The sequence below is a fragment of the Arachis stenosperma genome, chromosome 1 (assembly GCF_014773155.1).
Source record: "Arachis stenosperma cultivar V10309 chromosome 1, arast.V10309.gnm1.PFL2, whole genome shotgun sequence".
Taxonomy (NCBI): domain Eukaryota; kingdom Viridiplantae; phylum Streptophyta; class Magnoliopsida; order Fabales; family Fabaceae; genus Arachis; species Arachis stenosperma.
In genome coordinates, this window is record NC_080377.1 from 4,166,054 (window position 1) to 4,192,255 (window position 26,202).

Consider the following 26,202-nt stretch of genomic DNA (forward strand, 5'->3'; position numbering starts at 1 on the left):
AAAAGTATAAGGATCTAATTGAAAATTTCGTGAAATTATAAGAACAAACAGAATAATTAAATCTTTAATTAAATACAAATATGATTATATATAATATATGGTTCCAGAAATGATTAAAGTTATTAAATTTGGTAGATGCACTGAAGCATTTTGAGAAAAATGGCGAGTTCTTTTGCTTTCCTGGAGAAACAAATCCGTCAATGTCAGCAACATACAATCTTTATAGAGCTTCTCAGGTGCTTTTTCCTGGGGAAATGATTCTTCAGGATGCCAAATATTTTTCGTTCAAATTCTTATCAGAGAAGCGTGCGTCTAATGAGATATTTGATAAATGGATCATCACAAAAGATTTAATTGGCGAGGTATGTTCTAATATCATTCCCTTTAGTTAATATCACTCTTTTTCTGATGGTAATAAATAATATTTATAGGTGAGTTACGCGTTGGATGTGCCTTGGTATGCAAGTTTACCGAGATTGGAGACAAGATTTTACATAGAACAATATGGTGGTGAAAACGTTGTTTGGATTGCAAAGACACTTTTCAGGTAGAGATTCTTTAATCGGTGAACCAATAAAAAGTTAAAAGGAGTGAGTTGCCTTTATTCATTTATGTATTTGTTTATTGTGGGCAGGTTGCCTAGTGTGAACAACGAGATTTATCTTGAACTGGCCAAATTGGATTACAACAAGAGTCAAGCAGTGCACTCTGCAGAATGGGAGAATATCCAACGGTCAGGCACTCAATTATTATTTTATAAGATATGTGTATTGAAAAATGACGTGCTTCTAAATTTTGCAATGGAAATTGTTAGATGGCACTCGGAAACAGGATTAGAGGAATTTGGAGTGAGCAAAGAGAGTCTTCTCCAAGCTTATTTTGTGGCAGCAGCTTGCATTTTTGAATCTGAAAGGTGGTTAGAGCGACTCGCATGGGCTAAAACCGTAACTTTGATTCAGGCATTCAAGTTCCATATCAACCATGATGAAGCAAGAAAGGTCATTCTAGAACAACTCAATAACAACTTTAACAGACAAGACTTGTCAAACAGGTAAATAAATATTAGAGAAAAAAACGAATAAATCCTTAGCCTTTTAGTCCGATATTTAAGTTTTCGAAAATTTAAAAATATATTTAAATTCTTGACTTTCTCAAAATCTACACGCATCGATCCCTCTGTTTACTTGGATCTGTCAGATCCAATGGAAAAATTAAATGTAACTTCCATTGTACTGACTTGACTGATATACGGATACACACGTGGAAGAATTTTAAAATGAGACAAATTAAACTTAGAAATCGATATGTTCAAGTTTTGAGCAGGTCGAAAACTACTAGAGACATACCTTTTATCGGTATTACCCAACATTTTTAGCAAATATTTTATTTTTATGCACTTAGGAGTTAAACTTTAGTATTTAGGGTTTAAAATGGAGTATTCAAAGCATAAAATGTTTGGTCAAAAGTTAGTAAAAAATAATATTTTTAGAGAAAGTTTAAGAGACAAGTAATTTTATTAAAATTTGGCCAACATGTAACTAGCAAAAGAAAAATAACTAATTTTACATCATTAGATGTAATCTTATATCATTAAAAATACTAATAATAACTAATTGATAGTTACAAATTATAAAATTTGTTGGCTCTAACACTCTTCGTAATTTTATTCGTCAGGTAACATTGCTCTTTATTCTATTATAAATCTTTTAGAAACTTGAATGTGTGGTGAATATGCAACCCATGCTGCAGGAGGCTTGATAAGAACAACAAAAACGAGCAACTTCTTGGGATTTTGCTGATGACTCTTGACTATCTTGGATTGGAGTTCTTTCAAAATCATGGACAGGAAATTTCCCATTATTTGAATCAAATTGTGAGTTTTTATTTATTTATTTATTTCTTGTGATTAGAACACAACAATTTAGAGTTTGTTTAGTTTAACAAAATATTTTTTTGCTTCTATATTGTGAAAAGTAAAAGAAGAAAATTTTTATTATTTTTTACAGAATCTTAAATAAAAAATATTAAAAATGAAAATAAAAACACAATGTAACAAATAAGAGAGGTTAGTCTCTTTTGAAAATTTGTTATTCCTGAATTGGTCAGTGGCAGAGTTGGTTGTTTAGTTGGCAAAATGAAGGAAGCAGCTCCAAAAGAGAAGCAGAGTTGATTGTGCAAACTATAAATTTAATGGCTGGTGATTGGTTACAAGAGCTACAGCTAAACCCTCAGTACCAACGATTACTCAATGCCACTAACAAAGTCTGCCATAAGCTCAAAGATTACCAAAGTGAGAAGGGAAAAAATGAACTGAGTATTGCAACCAAAACCACCACTACACCACAAATAGAATCAGAAATGCAAGAGTTTGTGCAAATAGTGCTCCAAAATTCCCAAGATGGCATTAAGAGCTCATTCTTCTTGGTGGCCAAGAGTTTTTACTATGTTGCATATTTTGACTCTCAGACCATTATGTCTCACGCTGACAAAGTTCTATTTCAGAAAGTGATGTAATAAATTAACATATTTTACTTTTTCATTGGAATATATAGACCTTGAACCTTTTAAGATGGGAACCCTAATATGCAATAAAATAAACCATCACAGGGATGGACATTTTATATTTTCTCCCACTCATTCACAATAATCTAACTTTTACTATACATTCTATAATATTCCACTCATTCACAAAAACTGTGAATTGCTTCTCTGCTTAGTGCTTAGTTGGATTTTGGGGGGTTCAAAGGTGCCCTATTTATTGCACAAGAGTTACTTGTTCACTGGTTTATGCAGTTGCAATTTTTCTCCACCTATTTTTGAAACAGAATTCTTTATCCTTTGTAAATTGGAATCTGAAAACAGACCTGTTGGAGCAGATTCTGCATTCTATTTCTTTCGAAATTCTGTATCCAAATTGAGTTGCCCGTTTCATTTGTCCTTTCATCAGATTTGGGTTTTTTGTTTTGATCACCAATTCCTCCAACGAACGTACTGCTTCCTCTAGCATAAACCAAGCCACTATTTCCACTCCCTCTACTTCTGCATCCGTGCTATTACCTGCATTCTCAAACTCACATAACAACAACAATTTATTATTTGAAATTAAAAGAGTCTCCCACTGCAAACATAACATTTGTTTGTCTGGGATGTGAAGAAATCAAAATCAATTTTGATTTGTCTACACATTGAAAAGATGACAATGCAAGTTGATAAATATAAACTAGAAGGTGTATTAGTTACAAACTTGATACAATATGGCATGTCTAGGCTAATAGGGTAAAAAATCACGAGTCGGGGGTCAAGCATTCATTTCTACTGCACAGCAAGAATCTTCGGTCTCAAAAGATGAGACTTTCCTATGAGATGGAGCATTTCTTAACTGCTCAATTATGTTTGGTTTAGTCTTTACAAATTTCATAACCGAATTTACAGAACCTTCTGCGCCTGGACTTTCGTGATCTTCGGTTTGCAATGTGACCTGGCTTTCTACCAATTTGGTCTTCCACTTTATGCCAACCGCCTTTGCCTGCTTGGCAAACAAAGCTTCGGAAATGGGTGAACCACAGATTTCTTTGTAAGTATCATAATCAGCGGCGCATGTATTGCCCCCTTCCAAAATCTTTGCAAGAGGGTGCAAAACCAAGATTGCGCCATCACTTCTTTCTAAGGTGTCCTTCAACAAAAGGAAGTCGTAAACTAGTTCTGTCTTACTAAACTGCACAAATACTGCAGTCGCATCCAAGTGGTAGACAGAAACCACAGAAGCTGGACCAAAAACTTTAGATATGCACACTCTTAGATCATTTGCCTTCAGCTGAGAAGGAAAACCCCAAATAATAACAATATTTTCAAACAAAATCTTTGGATATTGCCTCTTGAGGTTATTGCTTGGTGTAGATTCTGCAACCTTATCACCGGTATTCAGATCAATAATGTCCCCATGTATCCAACTAAGATATAGATGGTTAACATACTTTTGTAGTTTCTCATTGAGGGCTAGTTGTTGTGGAGAAGATTCATGGTGTTTATAATCAACTCCTAAATCACTGCATATTTGAGCAAAGATGCAACCAGTCATAAAAGCATCATATCCGGCCTCATGCTTGGCTCCAGGGTTCCAGCTCGATGATCTGCATACAAATATATGTTATGCTGGTACAAAAAGATACATCTAAAGACGTAGACAGCTTGGACAACAAGTGATATAAAAAGCAACAATGTTTTTAAGTGTTCTTCCGTGTAAAACACTTAACTATCAAAATTCTGAAAATTGCCTCAGGCTATACACGGATATGTAGAGAACAGAAACGAGAACAGTACAATATTGTCCAACAACAAAAGAGAAGGGAATTTGTATATTCAGATATACATAAGCTGAGATTGCTGGAGACAGATATCAGAAAAGGAAGAAATCAAAAGGAGGACAAAAAGGGAAAATATTTGAGTCATTCATGGAAATTGCCAATCAAATGCGAACCAGGAGTTGGGCATAAAATCCATTTCATAGTGTGAGTCAGTGATCTGCTGCTCCATTGAATACATGAGAAGAATAACGTTATATTATGCAGATAACACCATCTTCTAAACCACTAGACTGGTAAACCACTGAGAGATTACCATTCATGATTTATAGAGAGAATGCAGAAACTAACCTCAAATCATTAACTTCAACATTCACTTTCACATGTAAGGGTGAATCAAGATCACTGCTGTTGGAACCTACTGCAATTTGTGGACAAAACAAGGAAAATGCAGAGGCCAGTGATTTTCTTGACCTTTTCATCTTTTCTTGGAGCACATGATTATTGTTGAAGAGTATTTTAGTGTCAACAATGTGCGGAAAATACTTGTTAATAGAGGTGACAAACTCTTCAGGAGTCCCTGGAAGGGGACCTATAAATTTGTTGTAGACATGAGCAATATCTGTATTAAGGAATATCATCATCTTGGTATCTTATAAAATTAAAAAGCAATACAGGAGCTAAGAATAGAATTGATACCCAGAAAACAATTATGACCAACAATCAACTTCTTTTCTGCAGAAAGGAGATCAATAACATGGCGAAATCCCACAGCATTTTGAATCTTCTTCTCTTCTGCCTTGCGATTTCCATCTTTTACCTCCTTCTGCAAGAGATTAAGGAATATCTTTTATGAGGATTTAATGTGGTGGTGTGGTGTCAGTTAGCTTTATAGAGATGTGTTATCCTTCAAGCGTTTAATTGAGACTAGCTTTGTTTCAAGAACATGTTTAGCCATCCAAAGACGGCATATTCTATACTAATAGTTCATAGATGTGTTATCCTTCAAATGTTTAATTGAGGATTACGCTTTGCTTCAAGAACATGTTTAGCTATCTGAAGATTCTAAACTAATACAAGGTCATTTCAAGTTTTCATTTAGTAGTAACCAAAATTCAGTCAGTTAACAAGACTGTTGTCTTGAAAGTGTGGAAAATGTAATTCACTTCCAAAAATTCATTGGCAATTTAGAATACACATTACAATTTTAAGAAGGTAAACAGAGGAAAACATAAAAAGATAATATCAAGATTTAAATAGCTTCTCAGTTAATTGTAAGGTCCTCAAATTCAATAATATATTTACCAGAAGTAAGTTTAGTTCATCCTTTGAGTCTGTATATACAACCATATGTTGTGAACCAGAATCTTCGCTATTCACACATACATATGACAAATCTTGAAAGTGTTTTCTGATGACCTGAAATTTTCAATGTATAATCAGACAAATTCAGCTATTTTTTCTCACAAACTTCCTACATATATCCTTATCTACAGGGGGTAGATGACACAATTAACAAATAGATAAATAGACAAAGAACAAAAAATAAATACAATTAAATACTAGGAGACAAAATGTGAACATATCAACTAAGGGTCCAAGATGTAATAACATTACCAACTGAATCAATTTTAGCTGCCGAGATGTAAATCCACTAAGTCTAATAGCAGGATGCATCTTAAAGAAAATCACTTCAAATAGCTGTTTTGAGTCTTTTGAAGTTCCTATAATTTGTTCTTCTCGACTTTGCTCCTGTAATAACCCATCACGCCATTTACTGAATTTGTTTTTCATTCGTTCAGAGAACAATATGTCTGCCATGCTGATCAATTGTATGTCTTTAACGTCTTTTAATTTATAAATGTTTGAATGCTCACTTTCGTATCTAGAATTCAATCTCCTTACTGCTTCCCTTTCTTGCGCTCTAGATAAATAAGATATTCCTGACATTATCCAAGTGCGCAAAAATCTCAAACCACAGAAACTATTAAAGCAGTGAAAAATTAAGCACGTAGAAAAAATGCCTATTTCCAAAAAAATGACAGATTTTTGGAGGATCGACAAATCCCAAAATTCCTCCAGGTTTGGTTAGTGGATAAAGATCATAATTCTTCAGAACGTTCGATGTCCCAGAATTTTTATATATAAACCTAATATGCATGTAGCTAGAAAAGAGCATGCAACCAGTCTAATCTATCAAGAAGTGAAGCAGGTGCACGTGAGTCCATTTAAAGCAGAAAAAAGCATGCAACCAATCTAATCTACTGTCGCTGAATACATTTCTGGCAGCTTTTAGTGCACGGAACCCTTTATTCTATTAATTAGGTAACTGTTTATTTGCTTAATACCAGGCAATGAAAGGGGAAAAAAGGAAGAGAAAGAAACCTTCACGTATGCATGCATTGAAATCAAACTGGTATTTAGCCAAGAAATCCATTGAAGTAGTCTGGCAGAGAAATTCATAACATGGAGCCAGATCCTCAACCTCCTGACGTGGAAAAACATAGAAATTGTACCTGTCAAAGAACATTTGTCTAAATCAAACAGTAATAGATAATTCATCACATGAACCAAGAAATAAAAGAGAAAAGGAGGAGGGGGGAGGGGAGGAGGGAATATTTGTTAATTTGTTACCAAACTTTAGCCTTTGTTTGTGCATTCAAAGTAGGAGGGAAAGGATAAGAAAGGCAAAGCATTAATTAAGAGGTTTCTTTGTGCTTGGGAGTTTGGATTTGAATGAGGGAAAGGATTTAAAGGGTTTCATTAGCCATCTACAACTACAACCCTCCTTTACCCCTACATTTTAGATCCCCAAACAAAGGGAAGGCAAACATCTTATTCTCTTAAACACTCTCCTTTCCCTAACTTTCTTTTCTCTTCAATGCCTTCCCTTTCTTTTCCCTATTAACTCCCAAACAAAGCTTTAGGGAAGTCACAAGCAGAAATAACAAAAACCAGTAAGAAATGAAAAAACAAAAAGAAAAGACAAAAAAAACTTGCCTCTTCTATTACGTAACTTGAAATATTATACAAATATTTTTAGAATATTTATTCAAACTACTCTTTGAAATAAATCAGGTTAAGTTTCAGTTGTTACAAAAATGTCATAGATACATAAGTACATATCAGGGTCTAGCATAAATACAGGGCCATGTTTTCATTTAACAGGTATAATATTGCAATGTTTTCAATTTTTACTTTTCACTCCCACAAGTCCATGACCACAATTCTCACATTGTCATCGAAATTCCCTTCAGGTTATTATCTACCATCAAAATTGACATAATTTTATTTTTTATGCTGATAATATTCACTCCAAATGAAAGTATATACTATTTGAAACTTAGGTACATGTATCTGACTATCAATTTCTCAAGCAATCTAAATTCACTTTCTACAAATTTCCTCCAAAGAAAAAAAATCAATTAGTAACAAAAAGTAATAATATAATCAGAACTCTTTAAAGTTGACTAAATACATTCGATTAGCATACAAGAAATTGAAAAAAGAAATTGAGTAGCAAACTAAACGAATTACACCCATTTACCACTAGTTCCTTTTAACACACAAGATTACAAGAATCAATCTCATTATACAACAACTACAATAATTCGCATCAATCAACCAATTTTCCATCAATTACTGTAAACCAGCAAGGAATTATTCAGTACATGAAACTCACTCATAAAACTCAATTACCATCGTATTACTTTGTACGAGTTAAACTCTAAATTGAGCTAAGAATTTGGAGTACATCAAAGACATTGACTTCAAATTCATCCCAAAAGTAGCTCAAGTTCACTGACGCTAAGGGACTCACTTGCCAGAATTTTGCCAACTCCAAGGACCTCGGATGAACTTATCCATCAGGCTCAAACCTCAATGCAGTTTATGTACCAAAAGAACAATAAAAATACCAACTCACACAAAAATTGAACATAACGAGTAAACTATAAACACAAATAACTGCAATACGTCAATAACTAAATCACTAACTGCAGGAAAGAAAAATCAACGGGCGAAAAAAAATGCGAAGGAATAACATACGGATAAGCGATGAAGTAGTGGTTGGAAGAGTCCCAACGGAAGGGGCAGACGCCGAACTGAATGACGGCGAACTTGTGGGCGGAGTCCCTGACCTTCAGGTACCGGACGTCGGAGCGGTCGAACTCGAAGGACTCCCGCCAGGGTGCACTGGTTACGCCGGTCATCTCAAGGTCGATGGCCACAAAATCGGAGGTTCGGACATGGTCCCGGAGCTCCGAAAGAGAAGCTTCGAAGTTTTTGGTGGTAACCGTCTTGAGAGGGAAAGCCGATCCAGATTGCGAGGCTGCGGCGGTGGCGGTAGTTAGGGCACGTGAGAGCGCACGTGAGAGTGAGAGTGAGAGTGAGAGTTTCCTTGGTGTTGGGTTCATTGTGTGAGATGACGCATTTCCGTCGACAGGGTTTAGAGGAGGGTTAACTATCTGCCTATGTGTGTATTAGTGTGCTTCTTCTTGCCGTAGAAAGGGGGCAGGCTGAGCCGCTGAGGCGTCGCCGATATTGAAACACAGCGTTTTGGCTAAAAAGATAACGAGGCCCTACAAAAAAAAAAAAAAATACACTTTTTGGCCTTGATTTTTATTTGTATGAGATTAATTACTTTTTTTATGAATATTTTTGCCTGTATTAATATAATAAATTTATATAGTATTATAAAATAAATAAATAAATAAAATAAATATAAAATAAAAAAATATAAATAGAGATTTTAAATATTAATATTCACTAATATTATTATTTTAATATAATTGAGATAATTCATATATATTTACTAATATGTAGTATTAATATTTTTTATTAATTTTGTGTGTGTATTGTCTGAAATTTTACCTTTTTATTTATATATGTATGATTTATATTTTTAAACTTAATTAATTTAATCCATTTTGACAACTTGAGTTTTTTTCTTATTAAAAAACTAAGTGGCTCATTATAAAAAAAGTCAAATCATTAATAGGCATCATCATAACAGTGAATTATAAGGTACAGATGTAAGTTTACAGATGTTTCTTTTAATAGGATGAAAGAGAAATTAATAAAGATAGGACCCATATTTTAAATAACAATAAAATAATAAAAAATAACTATAAAGAAAATTTATATTCTCTCTCTATACCACCACAATCTGTATAGTAGAGTGCCCCTATCATAACACTTTCTTTGAATGTCTATTTAGTAGTATGCTTCATTAAAATTTTATTAAAAAAAACTTAATGAAAAAAAATTGTAAAGAAAAAAGAGTACAATATCCTTTATAATGAGGGTTGTCTCATTAAAAATCTTGTCAAGAAAAATTCAATAGGGATAAAAACCTGATCAAGGAAAAAAAGTATAGCCTCTCCCTCTTGTCGACATTATTTAATATCTCAAAATCGGCGCATCCTAATCTGATGGACTAATCTTTTAAAGGATGATTTTGGAAGTAACTTTGTAAATAAATCTGTCAAATTATCGCTTGAGCGGATCTGTTAGACATCATTTGTTCTTTGATTTTGAAGGTAATGAGTGGAGAAGAATTTGGGAGAAATATACTTTGTTCTATCTTTTTTAATGTATCTACCTTTAAGTTGAGCAATGCATATTGTATTATCTTTAAACAGAACAGTTGGAGTTATTTTTCTATTAGTCAATCCACATGATGATAGAATATATTGGATTAAACTCTTGAGCCAAAAATACTCGCAGTAACATCCCGAGTTTTTGAAAATTAAATGAGTTATTTATAATTTATTATATTTGTTGAGAATTTTGTTTTAAGAAAATTATTTTACTGAAAGTAATGTTCATACCCAAGCCCAAAATGAAGGCAGACCCAAAAGGAATAAAGCTCATCCAACGAAGGTGGCCTCATTTACTTCTATCCGACCTCATAGAGGTCGGGCGCGATGACGGAAATTCAACCTTACTTATTTGAATAAGTAACTAATGGCTAAGATATCTCCTATCCATTTAAAAAGAAGATCTAAACAACTTTCCTAAAAAAGGGGAAACGGCCATCCACCATCTAAGGTGGAACTACTCTAAAAGGTAGTTATCTTTTCTACTATAAATACATTGAGACCCTCAGGTATATTCAGGACTTAATCTACTAAAAATCTGCCTAAAACTTTTGCTAATTTAAGCATCAGAATCTCTTGCAAGTACCACCCCCACTTCCTCACGAGAAACTCGGACGGCGGCATCTTGGGACCAGCACAAGTCGGACGCTGTCTTAGAAGAAGTCTATACCTCATGTTCAGACCCAAGTCAATGTTTTAGGTAACCCTCGAAACATTAGTGCCGTTGCTAGGGACTTGGAAGTCTACACCCCACTATGGCGGACAAACAATTTGAAGACGGACGCAATGTATTTGAGTCCGAGACATAACCTCGTAACGACGGCCGAGCCCTTATGATACCCTCACGACATGAAGGAACAAGTAATCCCAATAGGGAAGGAACATCAAGAAATTCTCGCACCGACGACTACAGTCAGATTTACATCCACCCGAGAACGAAGAGCCCCACACCCAACTGAGATCATGGGATTCGTACACGAACATCAAGGCCGATTGGAGCAACTCGAACAAGAGATTAAACAACAAAAGGAAGCCAAAAGAGATTTTCAAAGAGAGGTACGGCGTCGAAGGAAACTTGAGAAAAAGCTTTTGAAATTAGAAGCTAACCTACGGAATCGAACCAATAACATAGAGCGAGAAGTGATGAGCGGATAATTTATACGCTTTTTGGCATTGTTTTTAGTATGTTTTTAGTATGATTTAGTTAGTTTTTAGTATATTTTTATTAGTTTTTAATTAAAATTTACTTTTCTGGACTTTACTATGAGTTTGTGTGTTTTTCTGTGATTTCAGGTATTTTCTGGCTGAAATTGAGGGACCTAAACAAAAATCTGATTCAGAGACGGAAAAGGACTGCAGATGCTATTGGATTCTGACCTCCCTGCACTCGAAGTGAATTTTCTGGAGCTACAGAAGCCCAATTGGCGCGCTCTCAACGGTGTTGGAAAGTAGACATCCTGGGCTTTCCAGCAACGTATAATAGTCCATACTTTGCCCGAAATTTGATGGCCCAAACCGGCGTTGCAAATCAGCTTCAGAATTTCCAGCGTTTAACGCTGGAACTGGCATAAAAATTGGAGTTAAACGCCCAAACTGGCATAAAAGCTGGCGTTTAACCCCAGGAAGAGTCTCTACACGAAATTACTTCAATGCTCAGCCCAAGCACTGACAAACCCCATTTTGACGGTTTATCTTGTATTCATTTTAGGGGATTTTATAACCTTTTACCCTCATTTATTCAATGAAATAGCATGGTTTTGTGATTGTCTCCTTATTTGTGCTTAGATGTGAAAACATGCTTTTTAGGACTTAAAATAGCTAAATCTAATTCTCCTTGATTCCATTAGATGCCTTGATATGTTTGTTAGTGATTTCAGATTGAAAAGGCTAGGGATGGATCAAAGGAGTGAAGAGGGAAAGCATGCAAAGTGGAGAAATCATGAAAAGTCAAAGAAGTTGAACTCGCCCATGGACGCGCGCGCGCACCTGGCGCTTGCGCGCACCTGCGAATTACCCCATGGACGCGTACGCGTGCTGTGCGCGTACGCATCGGTGTTGGTTTATGATTTTTTAATGAAAACGTGGCCAACGAATTCTGAAGGGTTGTGGGGCCCAATCCCAACCAACTTTGGCGCCAAAGATGCTATTTAAAGCCAAGGATTGAAGAGCAAAGGGGATTCCAACTCATTAGTTCATTACACACTCATTAGGATTAGTTTAGAGGTAGTTTCTAGAGAGAGAAGCTCTCTCTTCTCTCTAGAATTAGGATTAGGATTAGGTTTAGTTCTTAGATCTAGGTTTTAATCTTTACTTTCTCCTACTTCTACATTTCAATTCTATGTTGCTACATTCAATCTTCTTCTATTCTTTTGTTATAATTTCCTTTATGTTGTTCTTAGATTTTGTTGTAGATCTAGAATTGCTCCTTCTACATTCTTTCAATTCAATAAAACGTAATTCTTAATAAATGTGTTTCTTTTGATTTGTTGTTGTTAATTCCTTGTAATTGAGTAGTGTAGATTTACTTTTCTTGCAATTTACTATGCTTTCCTTTTATGCCTTCCAAGTGTTTGATGAAATGCTTGGTTGGATTTTAGAGTAGGATTTTATACTCTTGGCTTGGAAAGGTAACTTAGGAACTCTTGAGTTACTAATGTCCAAGTGATTGATGATTGGGAGCCATTGACTCTAGTTCTCACTAATTGAATTAGTGGAGAGTTAGGACTTATGGACTAGGATTGATATAGCTCATTTGACTTTCCTTTACTACTAGTTAGAGGATGATTTAATGGGATTAATCCTTGCCAATTCTCATATTGTGGTTAGTGATTAGGATAGAGATCCTTGACTACCAACCCTTGCCAAGAGCCTTTTATAGTTGTTAGTTTATTTTCATTGCCATTTACTTTCATGTCTCTTATCCAAAACCCTAAAACAACTCAAACCAATAACAAGACACTTTATTGTAATTCCTAGGGAGAACGACCAGAAGTTTAAATACTTCGGTTTATAGGTTTTAGGGGTTTGTACTTGTGACAAACAAATTTTTGTATGAAAGGATTATTGCTTGGTTTAGAAACTATACTTCGACGAGATTTCATTTGTAAAATTCTAAACCGTCAAAAATCCAATCGTCAAAATGGCACAAAATAATGGACATAAAGGATCAAACAAATCAAAGATTGCAATCATGGAGGAGAATAGTGCACACAAGAAAGGAAATAAATGGTTATAAAATGTAACCACACCATTAGGCTCAAGTCTCGCAAGCTTGTGTTCTTAACTCAAACCCATGTTCCAAGATATAATTCTTCATGCAATTTTGGCATCAAAGCATTTAAAATTTTTGCAATGTCCCATGGTTGCCCCAAAGTATTGGTTTCCTAAGAAAGAATTTCATTGTTCCAACCAAGTAAATTTATCATGCAAATGGTGTCAACTAAAACCTAATCATGCAACCTATCCTAATGTATTCAGATTTATTCAGATGTTACCTACGGAGATCGGTCGGCCGACCTCCCCACACTTAAAACGTAGCACGGTCCTCCGTGCTAAAGGTTAGACGCAGTGGTTGGTCGAGCTCCGAGTGTCCCACATCTCCGATGTCAAAGCTCTCGCCGCTTGAAGTTGCGGTGGATGTGGAGATATCGGGTTCCTCCATAGGTGGGGTGACTACGCTTAGAAGTTTCTTCACATGAGCATAGCGGCGTTGGTTACGCCGCTCATAACGGTCCAATTTCTTGTGAAGGTCCTCAAGGCGTTGGGCGGTCGATTTCTGTGATGTAGATGAAGGGGTAGTGTTGCGAGTCGGTGGGGGTGGTCCAAAGTCCTTGGTGGCTTCCGGAGGCTTGAGGCATCTCTTGGTCGGAATTATATCACTATCGACCGGAATTGGGGTTCTCCTATCTTTAGCCTCTCGGTTGACGCCGGCTTTTGCAACCAAAATGACACAAAAATGACACCAAGTGGGCCCGGAAGTGGATTTTTCTGTCATTTACTCATTTCTGTAAACCCTAGGTTACTAGTTCACTATTAATAGGATCTTTTGACATTGTATCTGTACCTCATAACACTTTACACGTTTCTCATTGTATCTTCTACAGCATGAGTCTCTAAACCCCATGGTTGGAGGTGAGGAGCTCTGCTGTGTCTTGATGGATTAATGCAATTACTACTGTTTCTCATTCAATCATGCTTGCTTCCGTTCTAAGATATCACTTGTTCTTAACCCGGATGAATGTGATGATCCGTGACACTCATCATCATTCTCAACTATGAACGCGTGCCTGACAACCATCTCCGTTCTACCTTAGATTGAGTAGATATCTCTGGGATTCCTTAATCAGAGTCTTCGTGGTATAAGCTAGAATTGATGGCGGCATTCAAGAGAATCCGGAAGGTCTAAATCTTGTCTGTGGTATTCTGAGTAGGATTCAATGATTGAATGACTGTGACGAGCTTCAAACTCGTGATTGTGGGGTGTTAGTGACAGACGCAAAAGAATCACTGGATTCTATTCCGATATGATCGAGAATCGACAGCTGGATAGCCGTGCCGTGACAGGGTGCGTTGAACATTTCCACTGAGAGGATGGGAGGTAGCCATTGACAACGGTGAAACCCTACATACAGCTTGCCATGGAAGGAGCCTTGCGTGTTTGAAGAAGAAGACAGTAGAAAAGCAGAGATTCAGAAGACAGAGCATCTCCAAAACCTCAACCTATTCTCCATCACTGCAATTCAAGTACCTGTTTTATGTTCTTTTGCTTTTTACAATTAATCCTGATAATCTTTGATATCCTGACTAAGAGTTACAAGGTAACCATAGCTTGTTTCAAGCCACAATCTCCGTGGGATCGACCCTTACTCACGTAAGGTATTACTTGGACGACTCAGTGCACTTGCTGGTTAGTTGTGCGGGATTGCAAAGTGTGATTGCAATTTCGTGCACCAAGTTTTTGGCGCCGTTGCCGGGGATTGTTCGAGTTTGGACAACTGATGGCTTATCTTGTTGCTTAGATTAGGACCGTTTTGTTTTTGTTGGTCTAGAGTCTTTTATTTAAGTATAATTTCATATTTTAAGTTTGACGTCAATTGCATGCTTTTGTTTTTCTTTTAATTTTCGTATTTGCATGTCCTTAGTCCCCTTTTGATCTTTAAAAATTCTAAGTTTGGTGTCTTTTTTGTGTTTTTCTTTAAAATTTCGAAAATTCATGTTTGATTTTCTGAAAAATTTTAAGTTTGGTGTCTCTTTGTTGTCTTTATCTTTCCTCTTTTCAAAAAAATATATATACATATATATCTTGACTACTATTCACATCAATTCCCTTTTCTCCAATATGGACATAAATGGGAATGAACAGTCCAAAAGGACTCTGGGGTCATATGTCAACCCCATTACAGCTGCATATGGGAGTAGCATCTGTATACCTCCCATCAAAGCAAGCAGCTTTGAGCTAAACCCTCAACTCATTATCATGGTGCAGCAAAATTGCCAGTATTCCGGTCTTCCACAGGAAGAACCTACTGAGTTTCTGGCACAGTTCTTACAAATTGCTGACACAGTACGTGATAAAGAGGTGGATCAGGATGTCTACAGATTATTACTGTTTCCATTTGCTGTAAGAGATCAAGCTAAGAAGTGGTTGAATAATCAACCTACAGCAAGCATAAAGACATGGAAACAATTATCAGACAAATTCCTGAATCACTTTTACCCTCCAAAAAGGATGACACAGCTAAGGCTGGACATCTAAGGCTTTAAACAAGAGGATAATGAATCCCTTTACAATGCCTGGGAGAGGTATAGAGGTATGCTGAGAAAATGCCCCTCTGAAATGTTTTCAGAGTGGGTGCAGTTGGACATCTTTTACTATGGGCTTACAGAAAAAGCTCAGATGTCTCTAGACCACTCAGCTAGTGGATCTATACATATGAGAAAGACTATTGAAGAGGCTCAAGAGCTTATAGATACTGTTGCTAGAAATCAACATTTGTACTCTAGCCATGAGTCCTCTACAAAAGAAGAAGTTATGGCATTAGCCACTGATCCTAATCCTCAAGAACAGATGGTTGAGCTTACTCAACAATTACACCTGATGACAAAACAGTTAGCAGAATTTAAAGAGATGCTCCAAGAGACTAAAATTGCTAACAAGAACATGGAATCACAGTTGAATCAGGAAAAACAGCAGCTATCTAAACAGATAACAGAAGAATGCCAAGCAGTTCAACTAAGGAGTGGGAAGACACTGAATAACACTGCTCAAAGTAGCAAAAAGTCAGTAAAGGAACAATTGACAGAGGATAGCCAAACCACTATCCAAAATCCCTCATAGGACAGTAAGAGCCCAGAGAGGAATACTATTGGCGTTCAAACGCCAGAAAAGGAGGGAAAGCTGGCATTAAACGCCCATTCCCTGCCCAGTTCTGGCGTTCAAACGCCAGAAAAGGGGGAAAAGTTGGCGTTAAACGCCCATTTTCCACCCAATTCTGGCGTTCAAACGCAAAAGGGGAACCAGACACCTGAGAGTACTGATAGTAACCCCTCTAAAAAGACTTCTCCAACCACCTCTGTAAGGAATAAACCTGCAGCAACTAAGGTTGAAGAGTATAAAGCCAAGATGCCTTATCCACAGAAACTCCGCCAAGCGGAATAGGATAAGCAATTTGCCCGCTTTGCAGACTATCTGAGGACTCTTGAAATAAAGATTCCGTTTGCAGAGGCACTTGAGCAAATACCATCTTATGCTAAGTTCATGAAAGAGATCTTAAGCCATAAGAAGGATTGGAGAGAAACTGAAAAAGTGTTTCTCACTGAAGAATGCAGTGCAGTCATTCTGAAAAGCTTACCAGAAAAGCTTCAAGATCCAGGAAGCTTTATGATACCATGCACATTAGAAGGTGCTTGCACCAAGATAGCCCTGTGTGACCTTGGAGCAAGTATCAATCTAATACCTGCATCCACTATCAGAAAGCTTGGGTTGACTGAAGAAGTCAAACCAACCCGGATATGCCTCCAACTTGCTGATGGCTCCATTAAATATCCATCAGGCATAATTGAGGACATGATTGTCAAGGTTGGGCCATTTGCCTTTCCAACTGACTTTGTAGTGCTGGAAATGGAGGAGCACAAGAGTGCAACTCTCATTCTAGGAAGACCTTTCCTAGCAACTGGACGAACTCTCATTGATGTACAAAAAGGGGAAGTAACCCTAAGAGTCAATGAGGATGAGTTCAAGTTGAATGCTGTAAAAGCTATGCAGCATCCAGACACACCAAATGACTGCATGGGCGCTGACATTATTGATTCTTTGGTGGAAGAGATCAATATGACTGAAAGTCTAGAATCAGAGCTTGAGGACATCTTCAAGGATGCTCAGCCTGATCAGGAAGAACCAGAGGAAACAAAAGAATTTTTGAAAATTCCTCAGGAGGAGGATAAGCCTGCCAAACCTGAATTCAAACCACTACCACCATCCCTGAAGTATGCATTCCTGGGAGAGGGTGGCACTTTTCCAGTGATTATAAGCTCTGCTTTAAATCCACAGGAAGAGGAAGCACTGATTCAAGTGCTAAGGACACACAAGACAGCTCTTGGGTGGTCCATAAGTGACCTTAAGGGCATTAGCCCAGCAAGATGCATGCACAAGATCCTATTGGAGGATAATGCCAAACCAGTGGTCCAACCACAAAGGCGGCTAAATCCAGCCATGAAGGAGGTGGTGCAGAAGGAGGTCACCAAATTACTAGAGGCTGGGATTATTTATCCTTTTTCTGATAGCCCCTGGGTGAGCCCTGTCCAAGTTGTCCCCAAGAAGGGAGGCATGACAGTAGTTCATAATGAAAAAAATGAACTGGTTCCTACAAGAACAGTCATAGGGTGGCGCATGTGTATTGACTACAGAAGGCTCAATACAGCCACCAGAAAGGATCATTTTCCTTTGCCATTCATAGACCAAATGCTAGAAAGACTAGCTGGGCATGATTATTATTACTTTTTGGATGGCTATTCAGGCTACAACCAAATTGCAGTAGATCCTCAGGACCAAGAGAAAACAGCATTCACTTGCCCTTCTGGCGTGTTTGCCTACAGAAGAATGCCTTTTGGTCTGTGTAATGCTCCTGCCACCTTTCAGAGATGCATGCTATCCATCTTCTCTGATATGGTAGAGAAATTCCTGGAAGTCTTCATGGATGACTTCTCAGTATATGGAGATTCATTCAGCTCCTGTCTTAACCACCTAGCACTTGTCCTTAAAAGGTGCCAAGAGACTAACCTGGTTTTAAACTGGGAGAAATGTCACTTTATGGTGACTGAAGGAATTGTCCTTGGGCACAAAATTTCAAGCAGGGGAATAGAGGTGGATAAGGCAAAGGTAGAAGTAATTGAAAAATTACCACCACCTGCCAATGTTAAGGCAATCAGAAGCTTTCTGGGGCATGCAGGATTCTACAGAAGGTTTATAAAGGATTTTTTGAAAATTGCAAAACCTCTGAGCAATCTGTTAGCTGCTGACACACCATTTGTGTTTGACACACAGTGTCTGCAGGCATTTGAGACCCTGAAAGCTAAGCTGGTCACAGCACCAGTCATCTCTGCACCAGACTGGGCATTACCATTCGAATTAATGTGTGATGCCAGTGACCATGCCATTGGTGCAGTGTTGGGACAGAGGCATAACAAGCTTCTGCACGTCATTTATTATGCTAGCCGTGTTCTAAATGACGCACAGAAGAACTACACAACCACAGAAAAAGAGTTACTTGCAGTGGTCTATGCCATTGACAAATTTAGATCCTATTTAGTAGGATCAAAGGTGATTGTGTACACTGACCATGCTACTCTTAAGTACTTACTCACAAAGCAGGATTCAAAACCCAGGCTCATAAGATGGGTATTGCTTCTGCAAGAGTTTGATATAGAAATAAGAGACAGAAAAGGGACAGAGAACCAAGTAGCTGATCATTTGTCCCGACTAGAACCAGTAGCTGGGGCGTCCCTCCCTTCTATTGAGATCTCTGAGACCTTCCCAGATGAGCAACTCTTTGCCATTCAGGAAGCTCCATGGTTTGCAGATATTGCAAATTATAAAGCTGTGAGGTTCATACCCCAGGAGTACAGCAGAGTGCAAAGAAAGAAATTAATTTATGATGCCAAGTACTACATATGGGATGAGCCATATCTCTTTAAGAGATGTGCAGACGGAATAATCCGCAGATGTGTACCCAGAGAGGAAGCACAAAGAATCCTGTGGCATTGCCATGGATCACAATATGGAGGACACTTTAGAGGTGAGCGAACAGCAACCAAGGTCCTCCAATGCGGATTCTACTGGCCTACTCTCTATAGAGATACCCGGGAGTTTGTGCGTAACTGTGACAGTTACCAAGGAGCTGGTAACTTGCCTCATGGTTACGCCATGCCTCAGCAAGGGATCTTGAAGATTGAATTGTTTGATGTATGGGGAATTGACTTCATGGGCCCCTTCCCACCATCATACTCAAACACTTATATTCTAGTGGCAGTAGACTATGTATCTAAATGGGTGGAAGCAATTGCCACACCGAATAATGATACCAAGACCGTGCTGAAATTCCTACAGAAATACATCTTTAGCAGGTTTGGTGTTTCCAGAGTACTGATCAGTGATGGAGGTACCCATTTCTGCAATAAACAACTGTACTCTGCTATGGTTAGATATGGAATTAGCCACAAAATAGCAACTCCGTATCACCCACAGACAAATGGGCAAGCTGAGGTCTCTAACAGAGAGCTCAAAAGAATCCTGGAACGGACTGTTATTGCCCGTAGAAAGGATTGGGCAAAGAGCTTGGATGATGCTCTGTGGGCATACAGAACAACATACAAGACTCCTATAGGAACCTCTCCATACCAACTGGTGTATGGGAAGGCCTGTCATCTGCCCGTAGAACTGGAACATAAAGCCTATTGGGCAACCAGATTCCTAAACATGGATGCTAAGTTAGCTGGTGAAAAAAGATTGCTCCAGCTAAATGAGCTAGAGGAATTCAGACTCAATGCCTTTGAAAAGGCAAAAATCTATAAGGAAAAGGCAAAGAAATGGCATGACAAGAAATTGTCATCCAGAGTCTTTGAGCCAGGACAAAAGGTCCTGCTCTTCAACTCTAGGCTCAGATTGTTTCCAAGAAAGCTTAAGTCCCGCTGGAGGGGTCCATATGTGATTACAGGAGTATCACCATATGGATATGTTGAGCTTCAGGATAATGATTCTGACAAGAAGTTCATTGTCAATGGACAGAGGATCAAGCATTATCTTGAAAGCAATTTTGAGCAAGAATGCTCAAAACTGAGACTTGAGTGATTTTTCAGTGAAGGTCCAGCTAAAGACGGTAAAGAAGCGCTTACTGGGAGGCAACCCAGTGATTAGAGGGGCATCAGTTCTGTCTAATCAAGGTTTGATACATATTCCTAAAAGGCAATTATTAAAATTGAAGGAATTTACAGAGTTACAGAAGGATTCAGTGCAAAATGCAGAGAAAAATAGCATACTGGCGAAAAAACGCCAGTAAGGGGCATTCTGGGCGTTTAACGCCAGTAATTGTGCCATTTTGGGCGTTAAACGCCAGAATGGGCACCATTCTGGGTGTTTAACGCCAGGTGTGTAGCATCCTGGGCGTTTAGCAAAACGCCCAGTGATAAAGGGATTTCTGGCGTTTAACGCCAGCCAGGATACCTGGCTGGGCGTTAAACGCCCAAATAGGCCACCAAGTGGGCGTTAAACGCCAGAATGGATACCATTCTGGGCGTTTAACGCCAGAAAGGCAGGGGGAGGAGATTTTGTTTCCCACTTTAATTTTTTTCAAAATTTCTTGTTTTGATCCATATCTTTCTCCATAAATACATTACAAATTTTCATTATTCACCCCCAATCTCAAAAATTAGAATCTTCTTCAAATCTATTTCAAACTCTTTCCTAGACTCTTTCAAAAAACTCAATTATCTCCTCAAATTTTTTCCATATCTTCTCAAATCTCCTTCAAATTATCGAATATTTCTCCCCCTCTCCTATTTAAACACATTCGGCCACCCTCTTTCCCCACACCATTCGAATTTGCTCTCCTTCTCTCTCTCCCCTCTTTGCCTTCTTTTGCTTGAGGACAAGCAAACCTCTAAGTTTGGTGTGCTTTCCGTGATCACTAGGCCAAGATTTATCAAGATCGTGGCTCCTAGAGGAAAACAAACCAATTCAAGAGGCAAGAAAGAGAATAATCCAAAGGATGTTTGGAGTCAAGAGAAGTTCTTAACCAAAGAACATGCAGACCATTACCACAAAATAATGGGTCTGAGGTCAGTGATCCCGGAAGTCAAATTCAATCTGAAAGAAGATGAATATCCGGAGATCCAAGAGCAAATTCGAAATAGAGGATGGGAAGTTCTAACCAACCCTGAGACAAAGGTTGGAAGGAACATGGTTCAGGAATTCTACTCAAATCTGTGGCTGACAGATAAGCAGAGAATGACTGGAACTGCTTTTCATACCTACAGAACCATGGTCAGAGGGAGAATTATTTACTTCCATCTGGACAATATAAGAGAGGTCTTCAAATTACCTCAACTGCATGATGATCCTGAATCCTTTAATAGGAGAATGGTGAGAGTAGATAAAGGGTTGGATCAAGTTCTAGAGGACATATGCCTCCCTGGAACTAAATGGATAACCAATTCAAAAGGTGTCCCAAACCAACTCAAGAGGGGAGACCTCAAACCAATTGCAAGAGGTTGGCTAGACTTTATTGGGCGTTCCATATTACCCACTAGCAACCGTTCTGAGGTTACCATCAAGAGAGCAGTGATGATTCATTGCATTATGCTTGGAAAAGAAGTGGAGGTTCATCATCTGATTGCTTGTGAGATCTACACAATTGCAAACAAGAATTCCACTGAAGCCAAACTGGCATACCCAAGCTTGATCTCTTTGCTCTGTAAAGAGGCTGGGGTCAAGATGGGAGTAGATGAATTCATACCCATTGAACATCCAATCACCAAGAAGTCAATGGAAGGACAAATGCAAGACAACTCTATCAAAAAGAGGGCGCAGGAGTTCCTCCCTGAATTTCCTGAAATTGACTACTGGACTAGCCTAGAAGCATCTATCACTAAGTTGCAAGAAACTATGGAGCAACTTAAGGAAGAACAGCAGAATCAGAACTGCATGCTCTGCAAATTGCTGAAGGAACAAGAGAAGCAGGGGCGTGAACTTTAAGAGATGAAACGCCAAAAGCTCTCCCCTCAAGTTGAGGGAGCATCCACTTCTCAAAATCAAGGTTGTTGAGTCCTAACTCTGTGATAACCTCTATCATTAGGAGCCTATTTAAATTTTTTGTTTTATATTACTATTAGTCTTATCTTATATCTATTTCTGAGTTTTGTTCTTAATTCATGATTAATAAAATTTAAAATTCATGTCTTAAAGCTATGAATGTCCTATGAATCCATCACCTCTCTTAAATGAAAAATGCTTTAATCACAAAAGAACAAGAAGTACAGGATTTCGAATTTATCTCTGAAACTAGTTGAATTAGTTTGATGTGGTGACAATACTTTTTGTTTTCTGAATGAATGCTTGAACAGTGCATATGTCTTTTGAATTTATTGTTTTAAGAATGTTAAAATTGTTGGCTCTTGAAAGAATTATGGAAAAGGAGAACTGTTATTGAGGATCTGAAAAATCATCAATTGATTCTTGAAGCAAGAAAAAGCAGTGATTCAAAAAAAAACGAAAAAAATAAAAGAGAAAAAGAAAAAGCAACCAGAAAAAGCCAATAGCCCTTTAAACCAAAAGGCAAGGGTAGAAATAAAGTTGTGATCCAAGGCAAAAGAGTGTGCTTAAGAACCCTGGACACCTCTAATTGGGGACTCTAGCAAAGCTGAGCCACAATCTGAAAAGGTTCACCCAATCATGTGTCTGTGGCATGTATGTATCCGGTGGTAATACTGGAAGACAGAGTGCTTTGGGCCACGGCCAAGACTCATAAAGTAGCTGTGTTCAAGAATCATCATACCTAACTAGGAGAATCAATAACACTATCTGAATTCTGAGTTCCTATAGATGCCAATCATTCTGAACCTCAAAGGATAAAGCGAGATGTCAAAACTGTTCGGAAGCAAAAAGCTACTAGTCCCGCTCATCTAATAGTTGGTCAGAGAATATCAGCTAGAAAGATACCTTGTGAAAAGGTCAGACGACCCAGGAAAAGGAAGAGAGGTGATGAAGATGAAAGTCAGCGAGATCGGCCACCACAAACTCCTGATAGGCACATACATATGATAAATGGAGGATTTGTAGGAGGGAGAATTACTAAGTCTCACGCAAAAGATATCTTAAAAAGGTATATCAAGTCGGAAAAGACGTCGGAGTTTTCAATCTACCCACAATCTTATTCACCAAATAAGATGCACAAGGGGTAATACCTGATCACGACGATCCCGTGGTAAGTACAATGATCCTTACTAATGCAAACCTGATGAGCGGATAATTTGTATGCTTTTTGGCATTGTTTTTAGTATGTTTTTAGTATGATTTAGTTAGTTTTTAGTATATTTTTTATTAGTTTTTAGTTAAAATTAACTTTTCTGGACTTTACTATGAGTTTGTGTGTTTTTCTGTGATTTCAGGTATTTTCTGGCTGAAATTGAGGGATCTGAGCAAAAATCTGATCCAGAGACTCAAAAAGGACTGCAGATGCTGTTGGATTCTGACCTCCCTGCATTCGAAGTGGATTTTCTGGAGCTACAGAAGCCCAATTGGCGCGCTCTCAACGGCGTTGGAAAGTAGACATCTTGGGCTTTCCAGCAATATATAATAGTCCATACTTTGCCCAAGATTTGATGGCCCAAACCGGCGTTCAAATTCCCTCAGAAATTCCAGCGTTAAACGCGAACTGCACTAATTGGGAGTTAAAACGCCCAAACTGGCACTAAGCTGGCGTTTAACTCCAAGGAGAGTCCTCTACACGAAAATGCTTCATTGCTCAGCCCAAGCACACACCAGTGGGCTCGGAAGTGGATTTTTATGTCATTTACTCATTTCTGTATACCTTAGGCTACTAGTTTTCTATAAGTAGGACCTTTTACTATTGTATAAGGGCTTTTGATCGAGACCTTGGGTAGCTATCTTTTTTATGCTATCTTAGACCATTGGGAGGCTGGCCATTCGGCCATGCCTAGACCTTATGCTTATGTATTTTCAACGGTGGAGTTTCTACACACCATAGATTAAGGTGTGGAGCTCTGCTGTACCTCGAGTATTATGCAATTACTATTGTTCTTCCATTCAATTCCGCTTGTTCTTTGTCCAAGATATCACTTGTTCTTCAACATGATGAAGGTGATGATTGACGCCCATCACCATTCTCACCCATGAACAAGGTGACTGACAACCACTCTTGTTCTACAAGCATCTGAGGCTTAGTGAATATCTCTTGGATTCCTGATTGCACGATGCATGGTTGATCGCCTGACAACCGAGTGCTCGCCTGACAAACGAGCCAAACCATTCCGTGAGATCAGAGTTTCGTGGTATAGGCAGGACCTGATGGCGGCATTCAAGAGAATCGGAAGGTCTAACCTTGTCTGTGGTATTCTGAGTAGGATTCAATGACTGAATGACTGTGACGTGCTTCAAACTCCTGAGGGCGGGCGTTAGTGACAGACGCCAAAGAATCAATGGATTCTATTCCGGTCTGATTGAGAACCGACAGATGAATTCCGCTATGCTGTGACGGGCATATGCAATCGCTTTCATGAGAGGATGGGAGGTAGCTGCTGACAACAGTGAAACCCTACACGAGCTTGCCATGGAAGGAGTAAGAATTGGATGAAGACAGTAGGAAAGCAGAGAGACGGAAGGGAAGGCATCTTCATACGCTTGTCTGAAGCTCTTACACCAATGATATACATAAGTATCACTATCTTTATCTTTTATGTTATTTCGTTCATCATCATATACATTTGAGTTTGCCTGACTAAGATTTACAAGATGACCATAGCTTGCTTCAATGCTAACAATCTCCGTGGGATCGACCCTTACTCACGTAAGGTTACTTGGACGACCCAGTGCACTTGCTGGTTAGTGTGCGAAGTTGTGTAATGCCATGGAATTGAACTACCAAGTTTTGGAGTCATGACAGGGATTATGAGAGTTGTGAAAAGTATTGTTCACAATTTCGCGCACCAAGTTTTTGGCGCCGTTGCCGGGGATTGTTCAAGTTTTGAGCAAGCTTTTGGTAACAATGCCTGGGATTGTTCTAGTTGGACAACTGACGGTTCATCTGTTGCTTAGATTAGGTATTTATTTTTTTCGAAATTCTTGAAGATGAATTCTAGAGTTTCATGATGATTTGTTGAAATCTGGCTGGCTGAAGCCATGTCTAATCTGATTGGACCGAGGTTTCAACTTATCACCACAAGAGCTTGTTGATTTTCATCAATTTGCTTTGGAGCAGGTCTGCTAAGGCTTGGCTGACCTTTGGTCATGTCTAGTTTTTGGACCGAAGCTTTCCTTGAAAGCTTGGCTGGCTGTGAAGCCATGTCTAATTCCTGGACCGGAGTCTTAGACTAGCATTGCACTGATTCCTGGAATTCTCATTAAGAATTTTGATATTTTTTTCCACTTAATTTTCAAAAAACACAAAAAATTTGCAAAATCATAAAAACCAAAAATATTTTATGTTTCTTGCTTGAGTCTAGTGTCTCATCTTAAGTTTGGTGTCAAATGCATGTTTTTGTTACATTTTTCGAATCCATGCATATATTTCTTGTTTTGATCTTTGAATTCTTTTGGCTTGAGTGTTTATGTGTCTCATATAGTGTCAGTAGCACACAAACTGCTAAGTTTGGTGTCTTGCATGCATTGTTATTTGATTCTTGTTGCATTTTGATTATTAAAAATCCAAAAATATTTTTAATTTGTGTCTTTTCAAGTCAATGATACAAAGAATTGAAGATTCAGAACATACTGCAGAGGAATTATACAGAAAAAGCTGAGCATTCAAATGCCCAGTGAAGAAGGCAGACTGGCGTTTAAACGCCAGCCAGGGCACCTGGTTGGGCGTTTAACGCCCAAAAAGGGTGCATTTTGGGCGTTAAACGCCAGAATGTATACCATTCTGGGCGTTTAACGCCAGGATGGTGCTAGGGGGAGAATTTTGTTTTCAAATCAATTTTTTTTTCAAGTTTTCAAAGTTTTTCAAAACCAAATCTTTTTCAAATCAAATCTTGTCAATCAAATGTTTTCAAAATCAATTTCTTTCCTTTTT

General features: G+C 38.1%; 2 protein-coding genes across 4 annotated transcripts in view; one reads left to right on the top strand and one right to left on the bottom strand.

Annotated features, from left to right (window-relative positions):
• The window catches only part of LOC130939489 ((-)-kolavenyl diphosphate synthase TPS28, chloroplastic-like), a 22,867-nt gene extending 20,264 nt beyond the window's left edge, over nucleotides 1–2,603 (top strand). Inside the window, exons 8-13 of one of the 2 annotated variants that reach the window (XM_057867593.1) lie at nucleotides 136–362; nucleotides 432–547; nucleotides 635–733; nucleotides 815–1,051; nucleotides 1,750–1,873; nucleotides 2,107–2,603. In XM_057867593.1, coding sequence (XP_057723576.1) covers nucleotides 136–362; nucleotides 432–547; nucleotides 635–733; nucleotides 815–1,051; nucleotides 1,750–1,873; nucleotides 2,107–2,514 — 1,211 coding nt within the window. In that variant the 3' untranslated portion in view covers nucleotides 2,515–2,603. Of the gene's footprint in view, nucleotides 1–135; nucleotides 363–431; nucleotides 548–634; nucleotides 734–814; nucleotides 1,052–1,674; nucleotides 1,874–2,106 lie in introns of those variants that run through there. The other variant, XM_057867598.1, reaches the window with a different exon arrangement.
• On the bottom strand, nucleotides 2,520–8,836 carry LOC130939515 (poly(A)-specific ribonuclease PARN). Of its 2 annotated transcripts, none has more exons than XM_057867622.1 (7): nucleotides 8,349–8,836; nucleotides 6,687–6,817; nucleotides 5,919–6,244; nucleotides 5,607–5,720; nucleotides 5,001–5,127; nucleotides 4,653–4,893; nucleotides 2,520–4,130 (listed from the first exon to the last, which is right to left on the bottom strand). In XM_057867622.1, exons 1-7 carry the CDS (start codon nucleotides 8,714–8,716, stop codon nucleotides 3,299–3,301), a joined length of 2,139 nt encoding a protein of 712 aa, XP_057723605.1. In that variant the 5' UTR covers nucleotides 8,717–8,836; the 3' UTR covers nucleotides 2,520–3,298. The 2 variants fall into 2 exon arrangements, with proteins under 2 accessions (XP_057723605.1, XP_057723600.1); XM_057867617.1 differs by having other exon boundaries at nucleotides 4,653–4,923.
• Between the last annotated feature and the right edge of the window lie 17,366 nt (nucleotides 8,837–26,202).

Excerpts from the sequence above, each read along its gene's own strand:
- LOC130939515 (XM_057867617.1), bottom strand. The coding sequence starts at position 8,716 with ATGAACCCAACACCAAGGAAACTCTCACTCTCACTCTCACTCTCACGT. Across the intron at positions 6,818-8,348 it reads CACTACTTCATCGCTTATCC|GTACAATTTCTATGTTTTTC; the intron begins GTATGTTATTCC and ends GTTCTTTGACAG. Across the intron at positions 4,131-4,652 it reads GTTGAAGTTAATGATTTGAG|ATCATCGAGCTGGAACCCTG; the intron begins GTTAGTTTCTGC and ends ATTTGTATGCAG.